General features: G+C 51.8%; 2 protein-coding genes across 2 annotated transcripts; both read right to left on the minus strand.

Annotated features, from left to right (window-relative positions):
- Window positions 1-3,980: 3,980 nt before the first annotated feature.
- Window positions 3,981-5,742, minus strand: Hoxd11 (homeobox D11). The gene is made up of 2 exons (XM_027946088.3): window positions 4,959-5,742; window positions 3,981-4,216 (listed from the first exon to the last, which is right to left on the minus strand). Exons 1-2 carry the CDS (start codon window positions 5,740-5,742, stop codon window positions 3,981-3,983), a joined length of 1,020 nt encoding a protein of 339 aa, XP_027801889.1.
- A 6,439-nt stretch (window positions 5,743-12,181) lies between these two features.
- Hoxd12 (homeobox D12) lies at window positions 12,182-13,139 on the minus strand. Its single transcript, XM_027946001.2, has 2 exons — window positions 12,566-13,139; window positions 12,182-12,420 (listed from the first exon to the last, which is right to left on the minus strand). The coding sequence occupies exons 1-2, from the start codon at window positions 13,137-13,139 to the stop codon at window positions 12,182-12,184; spliced, it is 813 nt and encodes a 270-aa protein (XP_027801802.1).
- Between the last annotated feature and the right edge of the window lie 4,712 nt (window positions 13,140-17,851).

Here is a 17,851-nt window from a genome sequence, read left to right on the forward strand (position 1 = left end):
GGGGCAAATGGAGAGACTACCACTATGGCGATAAGGAGTCCACAGAGACGTGCAAAAGGGCCGCAGCCCTAGAGCCTCTTTCTGTACAGACACAAAAGACTCCTACTTCGCGCATTTTCCCTCCACTTAAGAATCTGCGACTTTGGTGCTTCAGCATCTATGGCTACCCTCTGCGAGCCCCACACGTTCTGAAAGGTCGGGGGAGGGGAAGGTCTTCAGTCTCCAGAGGTTCTGGTCGGACCCCCACATCTATGTCAGGCCTATGTTGGAAGCTGCCAGGAGGAAAGGAGCTGCAGACAGCCCTGGTCGCTGGCGGCTGCCAGCCAAGGCCAAGGGGCCCCCTGCATAGCCAGATGCGCAATTGCTGGGGCCGCCTACCCAGGAACACAACGACATTTGGGGAGAGACTTCTCACCCCACGCAGACTGAAGCCCGGGTTAAGCACCAGAAAAGGTCGCTTCACAATAGCTAAGCTGGACCCGCGGCCAGACAGGCGGAGCCCGGGATACCCGCGGGGAACACCCACGCCTCTCCTTGGCGCCTTGCCGGGGAGTCATGGCGCCCCAGCCTCCCGGAAAGCCAATGCCAGCTCCCGGAGGCGGGGGAGCTAGCGGACAGGCGGGTCCCAGAGTCTTAGGTCCAGTGCTTGGAAGGCGGGATGCAGAGACTGCTGACAACGAGGCCAGCGCTAATTCTCAGAGCTGCAAGCTCTTCACAATGAACTTCTGATGGGAAAAGAGGGCAGCCATCCTCTCCTAGAGCTGCCCATATCCTGTTGTCCTGTCCTCTCCCTTTTGGGGTTACAGACACTCCCCAATGTTAGGGGCTTTACTGGGTGGGGAGGGCACGCAGTGAATTAACTGCTTCTGAAAGCAACGCCAAAAACAAGCTTAACACCTCAAGGCCAGGGGGCTGCTTGGAAGGGTGGCTCCGGTTCTGTCAAATGCAACACCCGATTGCCTCAAATACATTTCTGTCCCACAACGCCTTCAAGTATAAACATTTTCCCGAGAGAGCCCGCTGCTTCCTGCAGCCGCGTCAGCCCAGCTCGGCACCCGCACTCCAACTTATAGTCCTGCCTGCGCCTCCCCGGTCGCCTGGAAGAACCCTGTGCCAGGCATGACTCCAGGCTCCCTAACCCAGAACGACATCCTTGTCCCTCAATGCGTCTCATTTTTTCCCCCTGCATATACACTCAGCTAAATTACCAAAGCCTGAATGTGTCTTAAACAAAACCCTTTTAATCATCCCAGAGATCTGAGCGCTCACAAGACCGCATGTGGTTTTGGAGAGCCCGGAAGAAGGATTCTACCCCGGACATCACTCTCCACACTCAAACCAACAAGAAAAATTATTTTTGCTAACTTAATAAACTCTCAGTGGCTATGACATATTTCAAAATACCTAATTTATCTGTTAAAAAATCTCTCCTCGACATCATCAGATTATACCAAGGTATCATTTGCAACAGCTTTATCTTCAAGGAGACAACGATTAAGCAATCTCCTGTTGCAGGAATGTAGTTGCTCCCTTTGTTCTGTCTCCATACAACTTCTCACACTTAGGAGCTGCTTAGTACAAACAGCAAAACACCTTAGCTGCCGCCTGTTTCTAACGGGCCGAGATTGCTTATTAGAATCCAGTATTGGATAGATAAGGTACCGCAGCCTCTCCACCAAACGCGGCTTCTGGAACGTGAGCGCGCCCTCGTGTGGCTGTCCAGGCCCCTGCAAAGGCGAAATGGTACCTCTCCGTTCGGCTTACCTAGGGTGGCTGGCGCACAAACTTGCTACATTTAGATGCAGTTAAAAAAAAAAAAATACAGACGGAGAGAGAAAAATAAACTAATGTTAAGCTCCTAAGAAGATCATACTAATAAGGCATTCAGATTTTAACTGATGCCCAGAATTTCAAACAAAGGAATCCCCTTCCCAACGAAATCATTTGTCCGCTTTGTTTCTATTACATCTTTCACCAAAGGTTGAGAGAGGCTTTTAAAGACCATACAAATATATTTTCTTTTGTTCCATAGCTTAGAAAGTGCCATAATTTATTTGATGGGTGGCAAATTGCTTTCAAATATAACAAAGATGTAAGTCTGAACAGAACTTACTTTTTCAAATGCCTGCTTTTAATACTGCAGTCCTTCATTAGAGCAAAGGGAAACATTTCTTAAGACCCCCCCCCACACATCTCCAGCACATCCCAGTTGTAGTGAAAGCTAATAAGCATTTTAGTCTAACCAGTATTTTCAAAAAAGAAGTCAATTGCTACTGAATCGCTCAAATATTTGAAGGGAAATTAAGGTTATTGATCCTGAAATTAGAAATTTTCTTAGATTTATGGGGAGCACCCAGTAGGATTCTGTGTGGTCATAAATGTGTGCATGGGTCTGTATGTGTGAGCATGTATGTATGAGAGTGGGTGGCAGTTGAAAATCACAGAAGAACCTTAAGGCGCCTAATTATTCAGAGAGGTTAAAGGTGATGACCTTGACATTTTGGAAGTTCAAAGGCATACACTTATGCACTTATGTTTTTCCTTTTCCCCCAAGAGCCTTAGCAATTAAATATTGCTGCATGTAAAATGCATACTGCCTCAGAAGATGCATGAGGTGCTGTGCATCTTATGGATTTATATTTTGAGTTTGGGCTTATGAGAGGTTAAGAGTCATAAGATTCAGTTCACTCTTTTCAGAGAAAGAGAAGCTTTTCTCACTTCTCCAGTTTATTGCACATTGCGGAAATCTCTTTTGGGCCCACCAGAAGGTGTATAATATAACCCAATTAAGCTGTTTAGAACTTTGGCTTTTATGGTGTTGTCTAGACAGTTCAAGGTTTTGTAAACAGCCTGGCCTGGCCCTGCAACATAAAGTGCAGTGCAGCCCTCACCACATTCTTTAACTTAAAGCGATAAATGCAGGAAGAAGCAGGTCTGCAGCCCTTGGCCCGCATCCAATGAGGGGGGCTTACATTCCCTGGTACAGGCCCACTATGACACTAGCAAGGACCCCAAACCCTTTCCACTCACTAAACCTCATTTTAGCATCCCTCCACTTACATATTAACAAGGAGGGTTCTAAATTTGGTTTCTTCTTTTAAGGAACCCTGGCTCCTTGTCACCTTGTTAAGAGATAATTTGGATTTTCTAATCAGTTTTAAATTTTTGTTTGTCTTTTCAGAAATTCCAAGTTCAGTAGACTAGAAGTGGGGGTGGGGATTCACTTCTTAGGTTCCTTCTGCTCCAGCCTCACTGCCTAAAGAGGACAGCACCAGCATGGCTGGGTCACATCTTTTTAGAAATTCATCACTAACATGATTTTTAAAAACAGTGTTCCCAGAGATGGGAGGGAACAACTCCTATTTTTAGAGACTAAAAAAGTATTTCACTCGATTTTCAGAGAAGGGTTCTGGCCACTACAATATCCTAATCAGTCACTAAACTTCTTCGAAGAGGAAAATTCATACAGTGTATTGAAGCTGTGACCTCAATTTTACTAGAAACCATTTATTCACACACAAAAAGACAGTGACTCATGCCTTGATATGACAGACCAAAGGTACAGTTCCCAGAGTTTAAATAATCTGCGTTCAGGGAGGGGGAAGGAAGGGATATCTTATTTAATCTCAGAACAAAACGCCAGCGCCTTCTAGCCCTGTGGCCTAACTCCCTACAGATCCTGCTGGGTCCCCGCGAGGACTCTGAGAGGGGGAGGGGGAACGACAGCACATTGGCGGTAAAATTGTAAAGGGACGTTTGCATTTACCATTTTCCCCTTATTAGGATCCGCTCGGCCAAGTCCCCGGTCCGCAGGCTGCAGTGGTCGCTGGGAGGTCTTGAGTTGACCGTGGGAAGTAATCGTGAAGTTCCACAGAGAAGAGGCGTCATTAAACCCAAGGACATTGGGCCTGCGGAGGGCAGGCTGGTGGGGAGGAGGGTGGGTCAGTGGGGCTCTGGGGAGGGGGCGCTTCCTGCAGCTTTCAAAATAAGGGGTTTCCAGTGAAATACTGCAGACGGTCTCTGTTCAGTTTCTTTTCTTTCATCCTGCGATTCTGGAACCAGATTTTGACTTGCCGGTCAGTGAGGTTGAGCATCCGAGAGAGTTGGAGTCTTTTCTCTTTGTTTATATATACGTTAAAGAAAAACTCGCGTTCCAGTTCGCGGATCTGGTACTTGGTGTAGGGACAGCGCTTTTTCCGGGACCTCTGGGGGGCCACTGCAAGGGAAAGAGATCAAGGGGTGAGAAAGGCCACTGTCTGCCGGGGGGCCCCCGCCCGCCCGCCACTGAGCTAGGGCCAGGCCCTGGCCCCGTTAGGGACGTCCCCTACAGTCGCTGAAAGGCCCTGCCTGCGTCGTGGGGGATGATATATGGGCGGGCACAGGAGAGTGCAGGCGTGGACCTATGTTCACGCCCGGACGGACACACACACACACACACACACACACACACACAACCAGCCTGGCACGGAGATAGGAAAGAGGAGGGCGAGTCAGGCTTTTAACTGGAACCCAAGAGAAGAGAGACACGAGTGCGCCCGCGGGGGCATCTGCTCCATTCCAGCGGTGCGCGTCAGCCAGCGGCTTGGATAAAGTCCAGTGCAAGGATCACCCACCCCTCCTCCCTTAAAAGCCGGAGGCTCGCGTGTCCACACTCACCAGCTGGCTCAAAATCTCACTCCCTCTCTCCATGGTCTTCAGCACCCCCTTACTAAAACAGAGGGAAAGCTCTCTACTGCGATTAATGTCCTCCTCGAAGTCTACCTTAAGCCCACCTAAATTGGTTTCCTATCATAAACACGCTTTACAACGACCCGGGAAATCTTATAGGATGTATAAACCCCTTCGAATGCTTATAAAGTAGCACATAAAACGGCGCAAGCAGAGGGAGGCCCCCGCCGCCGCCCCCCCGCGCCCGCGGCCCCCGGGCTCAGCCTCTCGCCCTGCATCCAGTTGCCTACCTGCGCCGCCGCTCTTCTCGGCCCCCGCCTCCCCCGGGGGGCCCTCGCCATCTCCGCTGCCACCTTCCGCTGCCCCCTTGGGCTCCGAGCCGGGGATCGCCTTGGCGCAGGGACTGCCCCCGCCGCTACCAGTCCCGGTCTTGGGGTCACCCTTGTCAGAAGCACCCTCGGGTTGTGGCGGCGCGGGCGGTGGCGCGGGCTGCGGTCCGGCGAATGGGGGCCCGGGCGCCGCTTCATAGAACTGATCGAAACCCTGCGGCAGGATGCCATTGCGGCCCACCGCGCTGTAGAAGTTGGAGGCGGCGCCCGCGGGGCCGTGTGGTGGCCCGGGCGCTGCGCACACCGGCTCTGGCGCCTTGAAGAGTACGTCTGGCCGGCGACCCGCCGGCGGGAGCAACTCGCGCTGCATGGCTGCCTCCTCGGCCGCCGCCGCCGCAGCCGCTGCAGCCGCCGCCGCCGCGTAGTAGGGAGCGTAGCCCCCAGCGGTGCCGCCGCCCCCGCCAGGGCCGCCCCCGCCGCCACCGCCCCCCGCGCCGCCGCCGCCACCGCCGCCGCCACGGTATGGCCACTTGGCGCGCTCCAGGCCGTAGTCGCGGAAGGCCACTTCGCGCACGGGCTGGACGTGCGGTGCCAGGTTGGAAGAGTAGGGGAAAGTCATCTGGCAGGACGACGGTTGTGAAAGGAACGACGGCTTGCTAGCGAAGTCCGACGGGGCCACATAGTAGGCGCAGCCCGGCAGGTACATGCTGGCTGCGCTCGGGCCGCACTCCTCAAAGTCGTTCATGGCTCCGTGGCGTGCACGCCGGCAAGCCCCGGGCCGCTCCCCGCGCCGCCAACCTGAGCCATCGATTGCACAAGAGGCTTGGGCCAGGATCAACTAAGCAAAAATCCCCACCGGGCGCTGACGTGCAATTCATCTTGATTGATTCTGGTGGTAATTATGTCACGTGACGCCATGGAGAGAAATGTCCTTATATCTATATCAGTGCTCGCCAACACGCCCCGGGACGACTCCTGGCGCCGAGACGCGCGCACGCTGGGGGCGGATCGGCCTCCTTCTCCCGCCAGCTCTCCCCAGGCGCCCCCTGACCAGGCTGTGCCGCAGGCCGGTCACCTGCGCGTCGCCGGCGGCTGCCACCGCTGGGCGCATCTGCCACCGCCCGAATGGGCCGCCCGCCCGCATTCGCCCGCCCGCGCGGCTTTAAGTACGCGGACCTCGGCTGGCGGGGAGGAGGAGGGAGGGGGAAGAAGGGGGAGGAAGGGGGAAGGGAGAGAAGCGGTAAGCGAAGGGGGGAGCCCCTGCCCTGGCACAGGGGACTAGGTGTGAGGGTGTGAGGTTCCCACTCCCACCCCCTTTCCTGCAGCCGTTCCCTCCCCCGCCATGCCGCCACCCTCTGCAGCTCACCCGCCAGGGAGCTTGTTGCTTCTTGTTCAAGGGGTGTAATTGCGCCACTCTCCAGGGATCAGGGAACCCTGATTTACATATTTCTCTGCCCAGAGCATTCACCTCGGAGTAACTTGGCTCTCTCAGGTTCTGACCCAGGGGGCGCGAGAGCTGGCCTCAGAAAAACCCACGCCAAACGCCTCCCAGGCTCTGGTCCAGGCCAGGACCTCGGTGCCCATTCAATCCTCTCTCCTCCTTTCTGGTTTCCCCCCTCTTCTTGTCTCCCTCCTTCTTTTCTTTACTCTTCTCCCTTTTCTCTATCCAGTCCTCTCTCTTTTCAATCTCTATTTCTTTTTCCCTTCTTCCTTTTCTTTCCCCTATCTTCTTCGGTCTCCTCATCCTCTCTCCTTTTCTCTAAGCTGAGTGTCACTGTCTCTTTCTCCCTGTCGCTTGTCTTCTCTCTCAGTACTAAAGGAGGAGGGAGCTCAGCCAGCAGAGACACCCCAAAGCCTTGGCTTCCCTAAAAGCTGGGAGGGGGATTGTCTTATGAACAAAAGAATCTAGTGTCCTACCTTCACTGTGCCTGGCCTTCAGCTCACCCACCAGGAGAGAGAAACACCCAGGTGCTTCAGGCCCTCCTTACCCCCACTGATTTGAGGCCTGGCCTGGGTCCAGTCTGCCAAACACCCAAACCCTTCACTGCTGTGAGAGCCCTGCCAAGGCTTGCTCACCCACAGGGCTCTCCCGAACCTCCTTTTGCCCTTTGGTCGGCATGGCCACTGCAGCCCACCGGGACATCCGTTGGCTCTCCAAGGGTCTCACTATCGTCTGCCTCGAACTAAAGCCCCTCTGTACCACCTGGCGCTAAGGCAGATTCTTCAGCACTTCCCATACATTCAATCGCCCCAAGGCTTCAATTTCCTCTAGCTTCAGCAACCCTCTCCTAGCTCAGGGTTCCAGGCAGGCAAGGCCTGGGTTCCCACAGCCCACCGGGGCTTTACAAAGGTAAACCAGTCTCTACTCAAACCCGAAGCCCAGAACCAGGGCAGGAGACTGATTCCATCCCCAGGATTTCTCTGTCCAAGCAACACAGCACTGAGGCCTGGGCCTCAGCCCTATGTCCAGAGCAGGCGGTGCTGGCTGTGATGCTGGTTTCTTCCCCGCCCGGGCTGCTGAAGTGCTGGTGCTGTGCTCTCTGTCCACCGTGCCGACAGACAGAGAAAAGGCGGGTGGTCTGAGCTAATATCTATTTTCTGGCTGATGTTCCCCCCCTTCCTCTTTTTCTCCTCCCTCCTTTTCTCCTTCCTCTTATTCCTCCGCCCCTTCCACATCTGCTTCCCTCCCCCAACACTGCGCAAACAGGTCAGTGGCTACTGGAGGGCACCAAGCCTTTCCTCACCTAGAACTGTCCATTCTGTGCCCCCTCCCGGCAGCTGGCACCCCAGACCAGATTTCAGCTTGCACCCTTCGCCCCAGCCCAGATCCCGGCACACTTATCTGCTTCTCTATCTCCATCCCAGCCCCAAGGCTCTCCCTTTCTGGCTCCTGGTCGACGCCCCTGGATCTCTCTTCTAAAATGGCTCCCCGGACACTGCACACTGGCCCTACGATCGTTCAGGACCCAGGGCAGTGGCGGGGGCCCCCCAGTATGGTCTTCGAGTGTCGGGGAGGAATGCAAAAAATTCTCACACCTTCTTTCCTCACCGCACGGAGTGGGGCTCAGGCAGTCCGCCGCCCCCCAAATGAAGCCTGCTGGTCGCCGAAAAGGGAAATGGAGAGGACGAACCATTCAAGTTCAACGACATGGCGACGGCGGCTCCGGCGGGAGCCGCGCTTTGGCAGCAAAGGGTGCGCCATCTGCAGAGGCGCCGGGGTGCATAGGGGAAGGGGGCAATGGGCCCCCTTGGCGCATTAGCACAGACACTCGCCCCCCCCCCCCTTACCCAACCCAGGGCATTCGTTCTGGGCCCAACCCGATTCGCTCTTGGCCCCAGCTGCCTGCTCTATCCTTACCCCCCTCCCCCCAAAAACAAGGAAAACCACAGCCTCTGGACCCGCGCGTTCCCCGCTCTCTCGAGAACCTACCGTGAAGACCCGGGCGCTGTGGCCTTGTCCTTGCCTATGCGGCCCCACCCGAAACGCAGAGAACACACCAGGCCTTCGGGGCGCAGCTAGCAGCTCTGCAAACGATAGCTTTCCGCGCAGCGCCGAGACGCGATGCGGTAATTTTGAGCCACCCAAGATAAGACACTAACTTGACCTTAACTTTGTCAGGGCGCCCCTGGTATCTGGAGAACGTGAACAGACACTGTCTGGCAGCTCTCGTAAAAGCTGACTGGGGAAGGGATTCTGAGTCATTTCATTTATTGCCACTACAGTTCTGCAAGAAAGCTTTTCCTCCCTGCCAAACTTTAATTATTTATGCTCTTTTAGGAAACGAAAGAAGGGAAAAGCAGGGAAAAACACCCAGAGCCAGTCTCTTCCCTGCAGAGCCTTAGAAGAGGACTCCTGAAGTCTGAGGGATTAGAGAACAAAAATGTGGGGAGATCACCTTTGTCCAGGGACTGTCGGTCAGGCGCCTTGCCCCCACCACCACCGCTGGGGGAGGAGGGGGTGGATGCAGCTGGTAGAGGCCAGTGATGGGGCACACATACACCTCCCTCCTTCACCAGAAGACATGAATATTTACAGTGATTCTGGATTTCTCCTCCACCGGCCCGCATCCCGGAAGCCTCCCCAGCCGCCTCCCTTGGGGAGAACCCCCAGGACTTAAAAAGCTTCCGTGGTCGATCCTCTGAGCTAGAAGCCGATTGAATACCAGAATAAACAGTCTCCCCCACTCCCTGCCTCGTTTTTAAAACCTTTTTTCTTAGTCAAGAGGCCCAGTGGACTGCAGCATTTTGGAGGACACATTTATCTTTCTACGAGGGATTGTTGAGCACTCGTTTCAGCATCATTTCTCTCTGCCATTTATTTCTTACAAATTTCCTCGTGATTCCAAATCTCTGCTGGGACTTCAGCTAGGAAGGAAACACCGTGGTATTTGTATTTGTGTGGATCAGCAAAAGGGATACATATGGAAAACACCACTGAACCAACAGATAAGATTTTACATTTAGAATAATTTCTCTGTGGGGAGTGGTCTTCATGAATATCGCCCCCATCCCAGACTAAAGGGAAAGAACATGGAGATTTAATGGTATGTATTTTTAGAGAAACAACCTATATATGTTGTCTTAGAGCCTGGATCTGAATAAGTCTGGTTTCTTCTTCCTTTCCTCAGCCCTCTGGACCCGAGGTCTCAGTGTGGCTTCCGCCTTTGTTCAGTTGTTTTCAAGAAGGCAAACCTCTGAATACAGACTGAGACTGAGACCAAGCTCTGGAAACCACCGCCTCCCAGTGCACAGCCAGGTGGGGAAGGCTTCAGCACTTCGTGTTTTTTCCCCCCCATTGTGTATACATAATTTTAAAAAAAACACCAATTAAGATACTGTTCAAGATAAATCAAATTTGCTCCAAAGAAGAGGAGTTACAATGTAGAATACTCAGTATTAGGAATTTATCTATTTTACTAATTATCTGAGAGCTATTTTCCTCCTCCGTCAGTTAGGAGTTGGGGGTTTGCCAGGGAGTACCAAGCAGGTTCTGGTTTTACAGGACTGAATTAGAGGCTACAAAGGCATGGGGAGCAGGTCTTGAAGCTGCATTTCCCCTAGGGCCCACAGGGATCCTGGCAAAGGTCCTTTCAGGTATCTTCAGCAGGCGTGGCCTCTTCCAGAGAAGCCTGACTAAAACTTGGCAGAAAGATGTTTTGTTTTGAAATATGAGGAACCTCAAATTTTGGCACCCCACCTCTTAATAGCAAGACTCAACATTGAGAATTTAGGTAAAATATAGAAACCTCAACACACAACAAGCTGAGTCCCCTTGGTATTGAAGATACACTCAAATCTGTCCAAGGTCGCCTTCCCCCCTTTGGATATTTTATACATATTCTGTTCATGGGCTTTTATAAATCATTCCTGAATGCCTCAGAAGCCCTTTTCCCATTTAATGAACAGTCAACACCTGAGGTAAAACCACAACCAGTGGGGAAAAACGAATTTGGTGGCTTGAAAAACATTAGAAGGGAATCCAAAGCATTTTCAAAAATCAACATCAGCCCCTTAACAGTTTGGCTGGGGCCTGAAAATTTATTTCCACTCAAAAACATTTCTGTGTCTAATATATACAAGAAATTGTTTTCGACAAAATCAAAACAAAATTTCATGACAACTATTAGCACAGAAAATGAAATAGTCTAAACATCAAGCCTCCCTGTAAGATGCCCTTCCCAGGTACAGGCCCTGGTCCTCTGCTTGAAAAGAAATCACAGGGACTATGGGAAGGAATCATGAACCCTTGGCCTATCCTGCATCTTGCTAGGAGTTGGGAGGGTGCTACATCTCAGAAAGAGAAAAGTCAGGGACCATAGTAGTTTGGGAAGGGGGAGGCTTGGGTACATTAGAATAAGGTTGGAAGAATAAGGTTACTAGCCCTAGCACACCCCGAACAACACTGTCTGGGATTCAGGAACCCTGGCATCCACAAGACAAACCTGGTAGGGCCCAGGGCTTCATAGGCTTCAAGCAGGGCAGGCTGGATATGTCTCAGAAGGGACATAGTACATGGGCCTTTGATGGAGTTGGTGGGTGATGGAGAGGGTAAGAGAGGAACTTCTGGTCCTCTCTGTTCTTCAAGAGCAGCAACCAGGGACTGAGAATCTCAGAGGTCTCCTTCCCATCCCCTAACTTTTGAGGAGGAGTTTTTACCTCTCCTTGTGGTAGCACACTAAGGTACTTCCAGAAAGACACTTAGACATCTTTTCCACCTCAAAGCCTTATTTACAGTGTAGGACTCCTCTTCCTCTTGTTTAATCCCTTCTCTTCCCCATGGATATCTTTCTCTCCTACCTGTGCATCAAGCCTCAAAGCAGACCAGCAGTTCCCCTAAGCAGAGCTCAGCTCTGGGGGTCCAAGTTATAGGGTGCATGGGCCTGGTTTAGCTATATATGAAGAGTGGGAGAAGTAGCAGAATTTTGCTTATCTTGTTAGGAGAATGCAGTTTGCTCTGAAGTCTCAGCCTCTCTTCCTTCCCATCTTTAGCCCATTCTACCCAGTTGGAGGGCCCTGTCCAGTCTGCATTCTGAGAGGTTTCTCAGTTTGTCTGGCCACCCAATCCCTCTCCTCCCACCACCCAAGTCTGAATGTCTAGGGCAACTTTTGTCCTCCCAAATCAGCCAAGGCAGATGGGAGGAGGAAACTGGCCCTCTCCTTCCTCTAGAGTCGAGATCTTGGCTTTGCCACAAAGGACTTCAGTTGGAAAGGTGTATCCACAGCCCTTTCCATTGTGGCTGGATCCTGAGGTATTCCTATGTTCACTTCCATCCATCAAGCTAGGCGTCTGCTAAATGCAGAAAGGGTTGGGAAGAAAGGAGAACTAACTAACAGAAAATCCAAGTCCAAGGGTTCAAGAGTGAGTCCTCATGGCAAATGACCCAGACAAGAGCAAGTACAGGTGACTCCAGGCACCACATGGAAGCCTTAAAGTTAAGGGTGCATTGCAACATCCAAATGCCCTTAGGAGCTTATCAGAGAGAGGGGAAAGCAAAAAGGCCCAATTGGCTTCATCTCCAAATCTCCTACTGTCCTCTGGGGCTGTAGACTGAGCAGGAGAGTACCCGGGATCAGTAGGAGTAGGAGCCAAAAGAAAAGCCTCAGCCCCCAGCACCTCCCCCGCACGCAAGCCAGGCCTCGGTCCAAAAGGGCAGGCCTGGCTCGTCAGCCCGCCACACTAGCGGCTAATAGAGCGCCAGCGCCTGCTCACGCAGCACCACGCGCTTCTTCTTCATACGCCGGTTCTGGAACCAAATTTTGACCTGCTGGTCGCTGAGGTTCAGCCTGTTGGACAATTCCTTGCGCTTCTGTCGGTTGATGAATTCGTTGACAAGGAATTCGTTCTCCAGCTCCGCAATCTGCTGCTTTGTGTAGGGTTTCCGCTTCTTGCGGGCCCTCCCAGGGGCCGACCCCCACGGCAGGCCTGCAACACAGCCCCAACCTAAGTCAGCTCTGCCGGCTCCCAGTCGATCGCCCGCCCTCGGCGGTTCCCCTCCCCCTACAACCCCTCCCCGCATCCCACCTCCCATCCGGCCCAAACCGGCTCGGGGAGTGTGGGCACCGTTTACCGTCGGGCAGCGAAGGTCGCAGGCAAGAGGCGACGCCCGCCGCCTGCATTGTCATGTTCAAGTTGAGCGGGCCCTTGGTGTCCTCCTTGAAGCTGGCGGCGCAGGGGGCACCCTGGAGCAGGGTCGCCGAGCCTGGAGCCACACGGCTCATACCCGCGTAGTCGTACTTGGCTGCTTTGAGAGCAGCTGCTGTAGGGGCCAGGCTAGACTCAGGGACGAAGGGCTGCCGCGTTCGGCCGCGCTCCTCCAGCCCAGAGGCCGCTTCCGGCGTATAGAATTTGACCTGCTCTTCGGGTCCATCCTTGGCCCCCGGGGGCTGTAAGCCAAGAGGCCCAGAGCCAGCCAGGTAGGGCTGCGAGAAGCCGCCAAAGGCAGTAGCGCTGGCAGGCTGCGCCGGAGCGCAAGAAGCAGGCGTGGCGGCCCAGGGCAGCGCGCCGCGCGGATATGAGATGGGGGGAAGCGCGGCCAACTGGCCGCCATTCGGCCGCAGGTTGGAAAAGTAGAAAGAGTCGGGCGACTGCAGATTCAGAAGTGAACCCACATAGCCCGCTCTGTAGAGACTGCGCTCACACATCTCCAACAAAGGGCTTCGGCTGCGCTCGCAACAGTATTTAGTTACAACCGGGAATAAGAGGACAGGCTCAGACGATTGGACGAAACTTTGCCTGCAGGTTCTTCAAAGTCGGTCATTTCAGCACCGCCTACATCCCCCGACCCGTTTTTCCCCCCCTTCAGGGTATTATGATAACACCAGTAATGTTCGATGGCGAAGGACAAGGCTGCGGGCAGAGCCAAAGCATGTTAAGCAAGGCGAAGCTTCTGCGAGTTTCCGGGCCTGGCTTCAGAAGCTGGAGACATTGAGCTGAGGGTGCCTTTGCCCAAGTCCCTTGGGACCCTTCCTAATCTTGATTGGCTTTGCCACCCTGTCTTCCGCTGGCTACCTGGGCCGGGCTTGCTTCTACGGGCTTTAAGTTGCAGCTTTAACATTTTCAGTAACAGGCGCCTCTGGGCTTGTCTGGAGAGAGTGTGGTCTGGCGCGGCCACTTCTGTCCCTGCATCTGAGCATTGCCACTCTTATCCCAATACAGGAAGGATCTCTCAAGAGGCCTCCCCCCCAGGGATTCTGGAAGCAAAGATTCATTGCCTGAGCCCTGGGTCCCAGGCCCCAGACAACCTGAGAGCTTTACCAAACGCAGAGAAAATGTATCACAAACTCTGCCCAAATTTGGCACCTGGAAGGAAGGATGCTTCACAACAGTCTTGGTGTGTGTCCCCATAGCCAGGAACTCTGCTCCTAGAGAAGTTGCTGTCCAGGTCCCTGGAGACTGCTACCAGGGAATCCGGCATCTTGAGTAGCCAATCCTAGCCAAAGTCTGCATTCCTTTTATCGCCAGGAGTCACCTTGGCAACTATGCCCTGCAAACCAGAACTCCAAACTGTTTATCTGCCTCTTGGTAGACAGTGCAGGACAAACTCCCACCACCAAGTGGGAAAAGGCAGACGAGCCAAGGCACCTGGCCAGGGAAGAGCAGGGCTCACGGAGGCAACCAGCTAGCAGTGTTTCTTGCCTCTGTGCTTCCAGGGGCGCGGGCCGCGGGCGGGTTCACCGGTCTGGCAAACAGAAGCGGGAAGGGCAGCAGTTCCTCGCGGGGAACAGTATGCGCAGCCCCATTGCAGGCCCTCTTGTCAAGTCTAGCTGGAGGACTACGGGTCTTCTCATGCATCGGGTATCAAGAACTCCCTAGATACCCCGCGGTGGGCGCCAGCCCCAACCTGCAGCAGGCCCCGCAGTCCCGAGCCAAGCTGGAACTGGTTAGATCGCCAGCTCCAGCACCGAGACCACACAGGCGCCGCCAGAGGGCAAGGCTGACCACCGCGCTGACTTTATTGTGTGAGTTATGGCGACCAATTGGGCGGCTCTGGAGAAAGCAGTCGGCCTCTTCCTCCTGCTGTAGGGCGGGGGTGGGGGATGGAGGTGGGGAGATAGGGAAGTGAGGAGGTGGGGAGGGGAGGTGGTGTTGGGAGGTGAGCGGGGAGATGGGGGTGGGGAAATCCGGGGGCTCCTTGAGGGCGTGGCAGAATTTCCTTAGGGTCGTCCTTTTTTTTTGGGAAATAGGGATAAGCCCAAGCTGTAAACCCTGTAACTAAAGGCCTAAGGGAACCAGGTATTGGGTCCCTAACAATTCTCATCTTGGGGGACTCGCCCTGTTTTTCAGGAGGTGTAGCCTCCTCAGGCAGAAAGCTCCAGTTCCAAGAGTGCCTGTAGTCCCCTCACCTCTGGTCTTCTATGCACAGCAACTTCCTGGTATTCCCAAACCCAGGGGTGTCTCCTTTGGACTCTTGGGGCAGTCTTAGAATGGCTATTTGCCTCTTAGGACTCAATGCATAAAACAACCAAGCGAGAAACAGAAAAGACTGTAACATCTAAACTTCCTCTATTGTTTCTTGCCCAGTCACCCAACATCATCCCCCAGGTTTATGACTTTCGAGGTCTGGCAGGCAAAGCCATAGGGAGCTAGGAGCTGAAGAACCGAGGGGGAGGTGGTGGCGGGAAGGAGGCTAGGCAGATGAGCGAGAGAATGGGAAAGGAGCTTTTGGCGGAGCTAAACGGTAAGCTCTGCCAATGCCGCCGACCGCCCAGGAGATGGCGAGCGCGCTCCACGCCTGGCGAGGCGCTTCCGCACGGTCAAGATCAACAGTGAAGGGCGGTGTAGCCTGCCTGGGGTCGCCAATCCTCCCGGTCATGGCCCGCTGCCAGGCCCCGCAGATAACTTCGTAAAGCCAGAGATCGTCGCAGCGAGGCTGATCCAAAGAGCAAAGCCAAGGGACCCAGCAGGCTGCCAGACTTGAAGCAGCATTCCGGCCGCCTCTTTGTCTGGCCTTGCGTCTCCAACGCTTCCTTCGCTTCTTGAACCACTCTTACACGCGGGTCCTAGAACCCCACCAGCGGAGCAAAAAATGTGCCAGGTTTCAGAGTAACTCTCCCAGAGGGTTCTGTCTCTCACCGTAGTAACAGCCTCTCAAACTCCCTTTGCCTTCCGGGCTCCCTGTGGGCCTCGCTTCTAGGGCCTTGGCCACTTACCCATTCCTCTCCTGCCTCCGCAATTCGGAATATAAAAGGAACACATAAAAATAACAAAGCCTTCATCTGTTATTGATTTAGCCGTCAATCCAAATTCTACCAGAGAGCATTTGGGCGCAATTTTAATCTTCAGTCAACCTCCCATTTCTCTTAGGCGGAGGGAAACTGACTTGCAAACCTCAAATGGAAAGAAAACGTGGAGGCAAACCTTCTATTCACGATGGGAAAGCCGAGAAATGGACCTAGGAAACGCAGCGCGGTCTTCTACAGGAAAAAAAAAAAAAAAAAAAAAACGTGGGGAAGGAGAGGACAGCGATTGGAAGAAGGAAAATTAGGCCAGTTTCTGATGAAAACATCTTGAGAGAAAAGTATTGAAAATTTCAGTGACCCTTTCCAAAGTGTACTGTCGGCGACTATTTTTAGGGGTGATTCTATATACTGAATGGAGAGTCTATCTCTGTGTCTGTTTCTTTCTTTCTTATAGCGAAGTAGGCCCTGCAATCGGCGGTAATACATGGGGAGAAAATAATAATCAAGCTGGGCCAGAGAAAACGAAAGTAGTTCCTAACTTGAGGTCCCTGCGTTTTCTCGAAGAACCAAACCCTGACAGAGAAGTTTACATTTGTGGGAGATTTTAAAAATCCGTGTTTAACTAACTTGCATATCAAAAAGTTAGCCAACACTAAATCGTATTAGGAGCTAACAAGGGAGAGTGCCCAATTTTCCACCGGCCATTTCCCTGAATGGCAAAAAGGCCTCAAAGAGAAAGTTCCCAATTCCTAAAAATTGTGTCTAGAAGTTAGAATGTATAATCGTGTTTCTAGTTTCTAGTTGTTAAGTGTTGTGCATAGACTGCCTGAGAAAATGACGGGGGATAAGAAATGTTCCTTTTTCGATTTCCAAATATGGATATGCTTTTATAATTTCAAGACCTTCCTATCAAAGGTATTTATAATGGCTTTTCTGGGCTGAAAATTTCCAAGTGAGATTTCCCATAGCCAGGCACACTAATATATATGGATTTTTAAAGTAAATAAAACTGGATTGAGGATGTAGTCCAGTGGTAGAGTGCCCTGGGTTCAATCTCCAGTACAGAACCAAAGTAAATTAATAAATAAAAATATTTAAATAAATTTATAATGGAAGAGAAATAAAATTTTATTGGAAAAATTTTAAGGCTAGGCTGGGAAAATACCATTTTAGACATTGCAAATGATATCCTTATTAAAAAAATATCACTACTTATGTTAAGGGGAGAGGTTGTGCAGAAGTAGAACATGGAGTTTTCAGAGACCAGAACTGGTGCTGAGTTTCCTTCATTTATAGATAACATCACAGTGTTCAGGAGAAGAAGATTTTATAATAAATAAGAACAGTTTCTAGAGGCAAAACAAACTTGAAAAAAGAAAACAAAAGTATAAAGACTCGAGGAAACAAGAAAGTTCTGTTTATTTGCATCTCCCTAGGAGTAAAAAAAAAAAAGTGAATTTAAATGCCTGAGGCACTGCTTTATGTGTTCCAGCTCACAGACATTGCATCTAAAAAAATAATCTCTCAGTTGTATAAATATGCAGCACTTTAAAAGTAGTTATTTTGCATCAGTTTCAGAAACATCACTCTTTTCTTCTTGGACCTTACAGTTACACATTTTAAAAATTTGTTAGATGTTCGAAAGCTCTGTGGGAGTCTCAATGCATTTGTTCAGACAGTTAAGTTCTTCATTGGATTCTGAATAAAAGTTCCCACCCATGGCCACATTGGTCTCTTTCCAGGGATTGAGGCCAGTTGCATATTCCTGAGTCCAAGGAAAGGGGTGCATTTATACCATCATGGGTCACTCTACCAATTGCAGTTATTTAAGCATTTGCATCTAGAATTTGAGAAATGAAGGCATCCATGAAGACATATTATTTTCAAATAATTGAATCTACAAAGTGTTACAAGTATACAACTAAAACAGAAAGTAAGACCCAAAGTTGGAAAGATTGTCCTCATTTTCATATTGATACAAACACTATTTAATAAGGTAGCTGCTTTTAAAGTCATCACAGTGCCTTTAGCCTCCGATTTTCAGACTTTCTGGGTGACCCCGGGGGCACTGACTGCGGAGAGCTGTTTCTACTTGCCTCAGGGCAACTGCTGGGAACTAATGATTCAATTAACTAATCACAGGATATGAATGACTGCTAATGTTCTAACCTAAT

Source organism: Marmota flaviventris, chromosome 11, assembly GCF_047511675.1.
Source record: "Marmota flaviventris isolate mMarFla1 chromosome 11, mMarFla1.hap1, whole genome shotgun sequence".
NCBI lineage: Eukaryota > Metazoa > Chordata > Mammalia > Rodentia > Sciuridae > Marmota > Marmota flaviventris.

Excerpts from the sequence above, each read along its gene's own strand:
- Hoxd12 (XM_027946001.2), bottom strand. The coding sequence starts at position 13,139 with ATGTGTGAGCGCAGTCTCTACAGAGCGGGCTATGTGGGTTCACTTCTG. Across the intron at positions 12,421-12,565 it reads GCGACCTTCGCTGCCCGACG|GCCTGCCGTGGGGGTCGGCC; the intron begins GTAAACGGTGCC and ends GCTGTGTTGCAG.
- Hoxd11 (XM_027946088.3), bottom strand. The coding sequence starts at position 5,742 with ATGAACGACTTTGAGGAGTGCGGCCCGAGCGCAGCCAGCATGTACCTG. Across the intron at positions 4,217-4,958 it reads CGAGAAGAGCGGCGGCGCAG|TGGCCCCCCAGAGGTCCCGG; the intron begins GTAGGCAACTGG and ends TTTCCCTTGCAG.